Source organism: Pagrus major, chromosome 6, assembly GCF_040436345.1.
Source record: "Pagrus major chromosome 6, Pma_NU_1.0".
Classification (NCBI taxonomy): domain Eukaryota; kingdom Metazoa; phylum Chordata; class Actinopteri; order Spariformes; family Sparidae; genus Pagrus; species Pagrus major.
This window is the reverse complement of record NC_133220.1, coordinates 342,501-355,108: the sequence shown is the minus strand read 5'-3', so window position 1 is coordinate 355,108 and position 12,608 is coordinate 342,501. Positions and strand designations below refer to the sequence as shown.

The 12,608-nt window shown below is 46.1% G+C and overlaps 1 protein-coding gene across 1 annotated transcript in view; it reads right to left on the bottom strand.

Annotated features, from left to right (window-relative positions):
- Window positions 1–8,287: 8,287 nt before the first annotated feature.
- LOC140998896 (E3 ubiquitin-protein ligase makorin-2) overlaps window positions 8,288–12,608 on the bottom strand; it is a 10,871-nt gene continuing 6,550 nt past the window's right edge. The window contains exons 2-10 of the mRNA XM_073469311.1: window positions 11,835–11,963; window positions 11,621–11,754; window positions 11,191–11,313; window positions 10,892–11,067; window positions 9,612–9,677; window positions 9,361–9,509; window positions 9,005–9,115; window positions 8,739–8,883; window positions 8,288–8,639 (exon numbers count right to left, since the gene is read on the bottom strand). Coding sequence (XP_073325412.1) covers window positions 8,472–8,639; window positions 8,739–8,883; window positions 9,005–9,115; window positions 9,361–9,509; window positions 9,612–9,677; window positions 10,892–11,067; window positions 11,191–11,313; window positions 11,621–11,754; window positions 11,835–11,963 — 1,201 coding nt within the window. The 3' untranslated portion in view covers window positions 8,288–8,471. The remainder of the gene's footprint in view (window positions 8,640–8,738; window positions 8,884–9,004; window positions 9,116–9,360; window positions 9,510–9,611; window positions 9,678–10,891; window positions 11,068–11,190; window positions 11,314–11,620; window positions 11,755–11,834; window positions 11,964–12,608) is intronic.

The following is a 12,608-nucleotide window of genomic DNA, read 5'->3' as shown; positions in this document are numbered from 1 at the left end:
TATGGTAGTTTTGATAAGGACTGAGGTTGATTGAAAGATCTGAGCAAAAAAAGTTGAAAAAAAACATTTATCTGATACATTTTCACAGCCGTCGTTTTTACTGGATGTTTTCGTCCCGACGATGCGTTTTTTCCCCAGCGTACTAACCTATTAAAAAAATTCAAATCAAATTTCCTATATAAAATTAAGATTCCTGACCAAAAATCATTCCATTTCATGTGATACAGTGAAAGTTATGGACAAATAATGAGTGAAAAATGCCCCATACAGAGCACAGCACAATGCTGACTTGCAGGAAGTGTCTCAGTTTTTATGAAACCTATGTTCAACTAAGCCCAGCTCAGGTGGAGAAGTTGAGTGAAGAGACCCAAGTACAAAGTGCATCACAACTATGGCATGATGCAAGGACGCTGCGGCTGACTGCGAGCACGGCAAAGAGGGGGCCTAAACGGAGCACTACTAACCCACAGAAGTTCCTCAATGAACACTTGCACCCCACCTTCACCGGCAATACTGCCACTAAATATGGCAAAGAAAATGAGGAGAAAGCCATACAGCTCATGGAGGCTCAAGGGCACACTGTGGAGCGGAGAGGCCTGGTGCTGTGTCCTGACCATCCCCGGTTTGGAGCAAGCCCACATGGAATTCTGGACTCAACACAGCTCCTAGAGATCAAGTGTCCACTAAAGAGCAACACATCACTTGCAGAGTTTCTAAGTCAGCCAAATGGTGACATCAGATGCTTAGAAGATGGGAGGTATCTCATTCTTCCCAATGGGCCACGTGGATACTACCTCCAGGTGGGTAAATTTTGTTAATTATAATGTATTAACTAATGTGACAGGGTCCTTGTGAGCCTTCATTAAAATAAACTTATATTTTTATATATATTTACATTTATCCCTCCAGGTCCAGCTGACAATGATGTGTCTGCGGCTGCAGACCTGCAAGCTGGTTATCTGGACACCAGCTGAGCACCTGGAGTTGGACATTTCATTCGACAAAGTCATTACAGACATACACATGAAACACCTTCAGAATTTCCACTTTTCACATATGCTTCCAACATTAGTGGATGAATTTGTTGCAAAGAAGGTTCTGCTCTGCCCCAAATATCTGAATCTCTTGAAAATACAGCAAGCACTTAACAGGTGTAATGTGTGTTACAGACAAAAAAAGAGTGCTGTATGAAGAAAAATAAGGAAGGAAGGAAATATGACATTTTGAGTTGTTTAGTTTTTTTTATTGTTACAAGGAAAAGGGTGTTTTCAATACAATATAATATTAATATTTTGGTATGTTCTAGATAAAAAAAACATAAACATAAAAGATCCCATCCATACATATTACAGCATACAAAAAAATCAGAAAATATTCAGTCACATCACATTCACATTCACAGTCACATCACATTACTTAAACTCTTTGCCTAAAAAAGTAATAAATAGTTTTTGATTACTAAGTAAGGAGTCTAACAACAAATGCAGCTCTAAAGATAGAGCACTTTACCTGTTCAGTTATGTTAAAAATAAAGTAGAGCTGTACCTCAGTTGTTTTACGAACGTTCAGTAAATGAAATATGTATGTATTTATGTGTGTAAGTATGTAATATGCAGCTATGTATGTAATCATAATTACATATCTGTGTGTGTATGTATAAGTGCAACATTAAATGTCTTCTCACTGTTCACTTGAAATAAGCTCAACTCTTAAATTCACTAAACCTGCACAGATTTTGAGAATCTTATCAATTTTGGACACCAAGTTGATTGGCACTGTTTGTGAGAGAATCTTGTAGACCTTCAGACGCCTTATTGCCCGTTCAACATGAATCCGAGCATGAGCAATGCGGCGTGTACACGTGACCCCCTCATTGGTCTGCTGGCACCCTTTGCGTGTGAATGCTGGAATGATGAGGTTCACCCTACGCTCCTCTAGCAAGTCCCTCACCGTGAACCCACGATCACCCATCACCTCATCTCCAGCGCGCAAGTGGTCTAGAAAACCTGAGTTCTGTGTTATGTATCTGTCACTGCATTTTCCACCATAAGCGTCAGAAATAAACATGATTACTCCAGAGGGAGAAACAGCCACTAAATACTTAACTGTGTTATTTGCATAATAGTGACTGTATGACTCACTTCTTGAATCCAGGTTTTTTGCTTTTTGTAAAACTGTCTCTGTGCAGTCAATTACACAGGTTGTACTAGCAAAGTGCTCTTTAAAAGCTTTTGGCAATGTTGCTTTGATTGTTTCACGAGGCAACCACACAATAAGATCCTTCATGTGTTCACACATAATGTCTACCCACATTCCCACTGTCTTGCTGACCTTGTGATATTTTAAATCGGCGCGCTAAGTCAGCCATGACAAAATTTTGTCTTAGTTTCATCAAAGTCATTAGAATTTGGTCCACAACTGGCATTGATGGTGAAGCTGGGGCAAATGGTTGTAGGCAGGCTACAAGTGGAATCCCTGTATGCAGAAGGGAGTCTGCATCACTCTCTAATATGCAGTCAGCAACAGGTCGTGGCAGTTCTGGTGGTGGTGTATGCGTTCCACACGTGATGGCGGGCCCTTTTGAATAGGTGTGATCCTCCATCCCTGGGTCTGACCACTGTGTTTGGGCATCACAGGATGACCTCGCTGCTGCACACAGCTCCTCGCCCTGATCCATCTCATCTTGCTCATCTGAGGGTAGCAATACAGTACATGATTATCAAGAAGTGATGCATTAGGGTTTTCATTATAACACTTTTATTACACCCACCCCGCATCATTAATATTCCATCAACCCACTACTTCCCACTGGTGACCGCATCACCTATGCGCTCCAGAAACCAAGGGAAAACCTGGTACATAATAACAGCTACAATATTAAATTCAGAGTAAGATTAAAATACTGCATTGCTGAAAATTTTATTATGTCTGTACTGAAATGATGGCATTTTTAGGTTCATACTGACCAGCAGTCCAAATGCACGTTACATTTTAACTGTTCAGAAAAGGGTAATACACACAAGTGCTGTGTACAAAAAGACACAAAGCAGGCTCCTCTTTTTGAGAAGACTCAGGTCCTTTGACATCTTTAATGTAATGCTGCGCATGTTATATCAGTCCATCATTGCAAGTGTTACATTCTTGGCCATTGTCTGCTGGGGTAACATCAGGGTCAGGGACAGGAACAGACTGGACAAGCTCATCAAGAAATGTAGCTGTGTGATGGGAGAGGGGGAGCTGGTGGAGGCTGTGGTTAAGTGGAGGATGGGGTGTAAGCTGAAGGCCATCATGGGTGACCCCGAACACCCTCTACACAGGACTGTCACAGGTCAGAGGAGCAGCCGCAGTAACAGGCTCATCTCCCTGACCTTTATATCATTTATATCATATTATTTTAGGTTATGTAAGCTGCTGGACGATCTGAATTTCCCTCCTAGGGATTAATTAAGTATTTTCTATTCTTTTCTATGTTGTTGCCTAACTACTACTACATACACATACACAGACCTGTATCAGACCTGTATCAGACCTGTTATTCTCGTGACACTGCTGTCAATCCTCTTCAGCACCCGGTGGTCTCATATCCCAGCCACAGAGGGTGGTGCGGGTGTTCCTCCGTGGGCTTTTTGTCAACAAAGTGAAAAGAGCACACGCATAATGTTTGAGGTGGTCTTTTCAAGTTAAGTTTTTCAGCCACATCCTTCTGGGTTCCTCATCCTTCGGTAGGCGGTGGAAACTGTACCGATTCTCACAACACCCTCTCTCAGTCCGGGTCCATGTTCAGAACATGGCTCCTGTAGCCAGATTTAACTCCGTCTGGTTATCAACCCGAGCTGCGCAGGGACATTTATAAATGCCACCGGAGCTGATCATCGTTTAGAAAAGAAAACAGTAAACTTTCAAATAAACCGCTACGGGAAACGAAAACCGCTCGCAAACAATGGCTCACTGCAACTTCCGGTGAGAACCGGAAGTTGCACCCATAATCGTTTCTACAGCAACGAGCCCAGGAAGGTGGATACTCACCAAGAGGACAGACACAGCAGCCCCTGCCACAATGCTACACAGCACACCGCTCAGTATCACACAGTCCAGGGGAAAGCAAAGAAAACCCATCGGGTCCGAACCGATGGACGAGCCCCCAATATGTTACGACCCGGCTCCTGGGAAGCAACACAGGAGTCAAACAACACTCAATGCAGCCAAAGTAACATTTATTGCACACAAAAGACAAACCATGGAAAACAAAGAAACCAAAGGTGGAGGCTGGTGGCCCTGCAGCAGTGTGAGAGAGAGAGGGGGTGGAGCCACCCAGCAGGTGCCAGAGGTCAGGAGGGAATAATGGGAGGAGCTTCTGATCACCTGAAAAAAAACCGAGAGAATAGCCGTGGACATAACAGTGGGAACATAATACGGCAACTGTTCAGTTTTGGTTGGTACTTATCATAGTAGACCGGCAGACGCTTGTATTGTCCTCTGTGTTTGTTCGTGCTTCCGGGGTATGGGTGCTGCGTCGGGACAAACCAGACTAGCGGTATAGGGACGGTTTTTAGAGAAGTTGTCCCGGGAAAATGGGAATGCAGGTGAGCTCATGGGGAGGGGGAAATAACCAGGGTGATAAGCTGGCGCAGAGCATATGTGGTATCTGAAGGTGTGAAATGTATTTCTTTATCAGGCATTTTGCTAGAGGTACTACTTTTCATATTGTGTGATTGCTATTTGAATTCACAAGCCTATTTTACCCTGTAACTCACTGATGTATGATTGTGTGACATCCCTGCATGTTTTGGTTGGGGCCATGGGGGTGTGGCTACAGGGCTAAGAGCTGGCTGAGGAGGCCTGGTGAGTTGAGCCTGAGACCTAAAAGGAGTAGGTACAGATGAGCCTGTGAGAAGCTAAGTGTTTGTATTAGTTGTTTTTTTTTTGCTTGTCATTTTGAATATTAATTATGCACCTGTGGATCCATTGTGGACTATTTTCACCTTTATGGTGGCACTGTTTTGCACGGGCTAAACTAAAAACACCTTTGCACTAAAGTGCTATTGTGGTTGAACCATCATTTTTTTTAAAGTTTATGGGACCTTAAAGCGGCCTTTCTGACACAGAGAGACACAGGGACACAGAGAGAGACAGAGAGAGAGACAGAAAGAGACCTGGGCCCTGACCGTTAACCTGGAAAAGACAAAAGTCATGGTCTTCCAGAAACGACCTAAGAGTCAGACAAACCAACACCGGCTCCACCTGGACTCTACGGACACAGAACACACACACAGCTACACATATTTAGGACTAAACATCACATCGACGGGAAATTTCCATCTGGCCATTAAAGATCTCCGAGACAAGAGCAGAAGAGCTTTCTGGACTATAAAAAACCCTCAAACAGACGTACCTGTCAAAATCTGGATCAGAATATTTCAATCCATAATTGAACCAATCTTATTGTACGGCAGTGAAGTGTGGGGCCCTCTCATCAACCAAGACTTTGAAAAATGGGACCAACACCCAATGGAAAGCTGCACACAGAGATCTGCAAAGCTTCCTCAAAGTCCACAGGAACTCCCCCAACAACGGATGCACAGCTGAATTAGGCCAATTTCCCCTGTTGGATCCAAAAAAGAGCTATAAAATTCTACCAACACCTCAAAGCCAGCGAGCCCGGCTCCACCACTACAAAGCCCTACAATGCCAAGAGGAGAGCAAAGACAGGAGTCCCCTCAGCCAGCTGGTCCAGAGGCTCAGCTCCAACAGCACCGGGCACCAAGACCGCCCTCACACAATCCGGCCCCGCCAAATTATAGCAAAGAAAAAGACAGTTACATCAACTATTGGACATCTACAACCAAAACCCAAAGCAAACTCCAATGCTGTTTGGCCCTAAACACACAATACTCCCCGGCAGATTATCTGAGCTCTGTAACCGACCCGACACTGAGGAAAACGTTGACTATGTAGACTCAGCAGCCACAGCCGGGCCTGAGAGAGCGGCCGGCACAGACAGACGTGGCTGCCCAGAGAGGAGCGGCTGTGTCGGCTCTGTCCACACAGACACTTCCTGCTGCGCTGACACATACACAGACATCAGAACCAGCTCTACACCAACATCACACACAGAAGCCCAAACTTCAGCAAACTCTCAGAGCAAGAAAACATACAACATCTACTGGGAGAGAAAAGTGCCGCTGCTGCAGAAGAAGAGAAGCTGCCAACACCTGACATGATCTCCTCCTCATGAGCAGCTGCTCCTCACTGGGTCCTCACCTGCACACTGACACACACACGCACACACACACACACACACACACACACACACACACACACACACACACACTGATACATTGTTAACCAGCTGACTATTGTTCTGTAATTATTACCTTTATATGATACACACACACACACACATGCACGCACACACGCACACGCACACACACACACACTTTCCTTTCTTTCTTTTTTTTTTTTTAATTATTGTTAACTATTAATTATCTATGTATTCTTTTTCTGTAGTCCTAACGCTTTGGCAATATTGTAACACACAGTCATGCCAATAAAGCTTGTTGAATTGAATTGAATTGACAGAAAGAATTGCGCTGTACGGTAGTGAAGTCTGGGTCCACTCAGTCATCAGAGCTGAACCCGCTGGGACAAACATCCAGCAGAGTCTTTACATGCAGAGTTCAGCAGACACATTTTACACACACAGAAACACACCAACAAATGCATGTAGAGCAGAATGAGGCAGATACCCGCTGATAATTAACATCCAACAGACAACGCTCAACTTTTAACCAGCTGAAATCAGCCAGAGACGCCCTCCACTCCAAAGCCTCCAGACTCAAGAGCTGAGCCCAGAAAAGAGCCCCTATGTCAGCTGGTACTGAGGCTGACTGCCCCCTCTCACAGTCTGACCAGCCTCACAACAACACTGCTCTCCAAACACTAATCAGAGGAAAGCACATTATAACACAATGTAAAGAAACCTGCCGGGAACATTGGAAAGAAGAAACTAAAAGCCAAAGTGGATCAGAACGTTATCTCGCCCTAAAAAGAGACGATGAAGAGCAGAACATCTCTCTGCTGTCAGAGATAGGAAGCAGAGACAGATGCTCACCAAGTACAGGCTCAGTGACCACAAACTGACCATCCAAACAGGAAGACACAAACAATCACGGCAACCAAAAGACAACACAACATGTGGTCACTGCTGGACAGGTGAGGCTGAGACAGAGATGCACTTTCTCCTACAATGTAAAGCATTCAACGAAAGCAGGAACATTTATTTTAACAAGTTCAACTCTGTAATCTCAGAGTTCAAAGAGCTGAACCACCTCTCAACATTAAAATACTCCTGGGAGAAGGAGACAGGGCACACACACACACACACACACACACACACCTGCTGCCCAATATGTGTCAACATGCACACCTGAGACACACACACACACACACACACACACACACACACACACACACCACCATCAACACACACACCCTGAGACACACACACACACTGTATGTACTGTATATATAATTAATGTAAATCAATCTTGGTGTTGTGTTTGTGTTATTTGTTGTGTTCTGTCCGAATGTTTGGACGAGTTGTGTTTTGATGCTTTGGCAACATTGTTGTTAAACTTTCATGCCAATAAAGCTCCTTTGAATTTGACACAGAGAGACAGAAGGAGAGACACAGTGACAGAGAAGTGAAGTCTGTCTTCATCACTGTTTTTAACTCTCGTCTGTTTGTTTCTCTTCAGTCTCACTTCTACAGGACGTTAGCTTGTCTCCATGTTAGCTCAGCTATTTTTAAACCTTTGTTGTCTTGTTGCTTCTTTAACATTAACACATTAATCAAAGTGACACAGGTCACCGGCTCCTTATGATCAAACATCAAAAGTTTAAATTAGAGTTTATGTTTCAGACAATTTTAGGTCCACGTAATATTTAACAAACTACAGTGTACGAGAAATTAAAGGATATTTTATTGCTGGAGTTAACGTGAGCTAGCTGTTAGCTTCTGGTTTCCCCCATGGGATCTTATTTAAGACAAATAATGTTTTCATCCCGTTGAAATAAATTATTTTTAACTTGTGGAGATTTCTCAGTATTCTCGGACATCTCAGATCATTTAAGTTTGTATGTTTGTATGAATCTACGGATGTTTTTACGGTTTCCTCTTGTTTTGTTTCATGTTGAATGTTTCTGTAATGTTCAGGTCCGGCAGGTCTGAGGGGAAGAACAGCGTTTCTGCTGTCTCAGAAAACATTCAAAGAAAGAAAGACAACACTGAACGACTTCACACTGTATTTACTTATTTACACAATAAATAAAATGGCAAGAAGATTTCAATAATCCAGACTGAAACACAGCAGAGATCTGCAGACTGATCACATGATTTAATATTTCATGGACTCCTCAACCATGGCCGTCACGCCCAGAATCCCTCGGTCCAGTCCGGTCCTGTCCGGTCTCTACTGCTCTGAACTGGGTGGGGTGTCCGGCTCGTCGTGGCTCGGTCCTGACATCTGCATGAAGAGCTCCCTCAGCTCTGTGATGTCATCATCCAGGGACGGCAGGGGCGGAGCCGACTGCTGCTCGCGCTCCTCGATGAAGTCCCACAGACGGACGCTGTTCATGAACTAATGGAAACAAACAGAAACACTGATAAGAAACTACAAAACCCAGCAGCTGATGATGAACTACAACTCTGAATCACAATGGCAGCTGTGGATTCTGACCCGGACGTTTCCCTCGGAGCTCAGCTGTTTCCGCGGCCGGTCGGGTTCTGCTCGGGTTCCATCTGGGAAGGCGTGAAGATACAAACATTTCCCTCCAAATGGACACGAACCGCGACCCTGATCGAAGTACTTACAGGACTTCTTACTGCAGAGACAGAAAACAACAGTGAATGAAGTCTCAGAGGACAACAGGACGCATCGTCCTCTCAGTGTGACCTCTGTTCGTAGCCGTGAGCTCAGGTGTCAGTGACACACAGGACGTTCACCTGACTCCAGACTTGAACAGTTCTATGAGGTGGTCTTTGTCCTCCTGGTCCTCCACCCAGTACACCGAAGGGATGACGAACTCCGAGGTGACTCGACACTCTGGACACGACCTGAGGGAGACACAGAGATCTCACAGACACCGTCCTGGACTGACCGACCCTGTCCTGCACTGCAAACTCTGTCCTGCACTGTTCTGGACTGTCCTGGACTCACAGACCCTGTCCTGCACTGTTCTGGACTGTCCTGGACTCACAGACCCTGTCCTGCACTGTTTTGGACTGTCCTGGACTCACAGACCTTGTCCTGCACTGTTCTGGACTATTATGGACTCGGTTCTGTATGAGCAGACTCTTACTTGATGATCTTGTTGCTGAAGTTTCTGGTGCAGCGCCACTGACGGATGCAGGACAGACAGAAGGTGTGACAGCAGGAGGACAGGATGCCGAACCTGCGGTCCGATGGGTTCAACTTCTGCACCACCACCTCCATACAGATGGAACACACCTGAACAACAGACAGAACTCACCTGAACAACAGACAAAACTCACCTGAACAACAACAGTTACTGTCATCATGACAACCTGATCAGTGACCTGCTGAACCCACCTTGTCCTGACTCAGCTGGGCTGCAAACGCCTTCTCCATGTCAGCCTCAAAGGCCAGCAGACACATCTGCAGACAGACAGACAGAGAGACAGACAGACAGGTATGATTAGTGATCAGCCTTTTGTAGGTGTTAATCTGATCGAGTGCTCTTCGTCCAGCTGTCACCGTCATGTTCTGGGTCATGAAGAACCGACAGTACATCTGAACACTGTTCTGAAAATGTTCTGTTGGATCCAGTTTATAAACTGAACTGATGTTAAAAGTCGTTTTACAACATTTAAGTTAAGTCTCACAAGAGACTCTGTGTTGTTGGTGTGTTGAGGACAGAAACATTCTGATGCAGCTGTGTGAAGACGGAGCGGAGGGCAGTGGATCCTCTGTGGATCTGTTGGTTCTGAAAGCGTACTGGTGAGGGTCCAGGCTGGCAGGGATGTTGTCTTTATGTGCTGGAGAAGCAGTTCTTCTCACACTTGATCAGGATGGTGCAGCGATGATGTCTGGAGGAAACAGTCTGCATATATTTATTTATCTGGACCAGCAGCTTTATTCATATTCACTCTCAGCACGAGTCCAGTGACACGGTCCGGTTCTCTGGAGGAGTCTGTGATGTTCTGGAACTCCTGCCACATATCTTCAGTGCTGGTGGTGTTGACGTCCTCCAGTCTGCTGATGTCTCCTCTTTGTCACCTGACTGATGGATTGAGCCCTCACCTGTCCACTCATCCTGACCTTCTGGTTGGAGCATCCTTCAGGACTGAACCTGTGAACAGTTCTGTTGGGCTGCTGGAGCTTCACCTGTTGGTCTGACTCTTGATCAGCTGGGAGTCAGCAGGTAAATGTGATGTGAGATTGATGACTGACCCCGAGATTCAACTGGATATTTTTCTGCTGTGTTACGGCTCCGGTACGGTTTTGCTCCGTCATCCTCATCCAGCAACCCCCACCAGCTGCGTTTTGAGTCTGCGGCATCCGCCAGAAATAGAAGTCCTGCGTATCTGCTCCACAGGCTGCGGACTGCCGGAGCTGGGACGCAGCAGACACGCAGCGCAGCGGACCTGGTGGAAGTTAACACATAGACTAGAGTGAAACCGATCAGCTCCGCTGCCGTGGCGGAGCCGCAACGCAGCCGCAACGCAGCCGCAACGCAGCCGTAACGCAGCAGACACATATCTGGTGGAATCTGCGGGTGATGCCAGTGAGCCGTAGAGAGGAACCTGAGGAGAACCTGAGGAGAACCTGCCGACTGCTCCTTTACCTCCATTAAACTACACTGGACTCACCTTCTCGTGTGCTCTCCTCTGCTCTGAGTTGTGGGGGTGGAGCACCTGCAGCCCACACACCTCACACAGGTCGCCATGGAGATACGTACAGTTGTCTTCATAGTAACAGTGTCCGGCAGCGGCGTACGGACACAGCTGGGGGAGGTCCTGGTAGGCCCCGCCCACTAGGGGAGGGGCTGCAGAAAGCACAGGTAAATATCAAAAAACACATAAATCTGTCCATAAACACCTCATCATGCACTACTGATGACATCACAGTCAACTACCAGCCAATCAGGGGAAGTATTTCTGTATCTGACCTTGTTCCTGTACTGAGGCGTCCAGACCCGTCCTGATGGCGTCCACGTAAGAATGAGGAGCCGCCGCCGCTGCTGCCAAGACCTCTGACCCCAAACTGTCTGCTGGACCCCCGTACATACTGTCTACAGCCAGCATTGAGAGACAGACAGGTGAGACAGAGACAGACAGGTGAGACAGAGACAGGCGTGAGGGAGACAGGTGAACAGACTGACAGGCATTTCAGGTGAGTTATTCTTGATGGCATCATTAAACAGGTGTGTGTGTGTCAATGATCTGTTTTAGACACTGAGCAGGTAACTGGAGGACGTATTTACTCCAGTAATCTGATTACTGGAAACTGTTCGAAAGGCTGAGCGGTGTCGTCACATCCAGGTGTTAAACTACATCCAGGTTCTGAGGTTCTGGTTCTGAGCGTGAGCAGTCACTCACCTCTTTCTCTGAGGACCAGCGTCTTCTTCACTCCACCTCTATATGAAGCCCCGCCCACAGCTCCTCCTACACCTGCCTGATCCTCTGAAGCTCCTCCCCCTCCTCCTCTGGATGAAGATTTGATGTGGTCATACCTGTTGACAGGAAACAAAGGTGGTGTTACTGGTGTTACCCGTCTGTCAGGCCAGTGTTACCCGTCTGTCAGGTGAGTTACCTGCAGCGCTCTCCGTAGGCACACACTCCTCTCTGGTAGAACTTGCAGATGGTGGAGGGTTTGCTGTTGGTCGGGTCGTGAGAGAAGAGGCAGCGGCTGCCCTCCCTGCACACACCGTGGAGGAAATACCTGAAACACATCACGCCTGTTACACCTGCTGCACAGAACCTTACAGTCCAGCCCCAAACCCACAGTTGTCACCATGGAAAATGAAGAATGGAATATATATTAGGGATGCACCGATTGATCGGCCGGTGACCAGAATTGGCCGATTTTCTCGTGAACGGCCATGACCATCAATCAGAGATATGCTGATTTTATGCCGGTCTTAATGCACTCGCGCACCGCATGATCAACATCGTGCAGCATCAGCACCACACGTACACGCACATGTAGTAGAGTAGACCTCGCAGATTACAACATGTCAGCTGTATGGAAATTCTTCAGCGTGAGTGAGGAAGACAATAAGTATGCAATATGCAACACCTGCAAGGACAAAGTTGGGTGTGGAGGGACGACACCAAATACTTTTGGCACAACCAATCTCATCCGACACTTAAAACAACATCACTTGGCGGAGTTTGCAAAGTTTGACGAAGCTAGCAAAGGCCAACACTCAGGGGCTAAAGGTAAACACTAAGGTACAGCTAGCACTGAGACAAGTCAACCTCCTCTGCTAGCTTATATGAACCAGGAAAAAAGTAACGGCTTAACTAGAAAAATAATGGAGTTTATTGCACTTGATTACCAACCATTTTCCGAAGTTGAAAATCT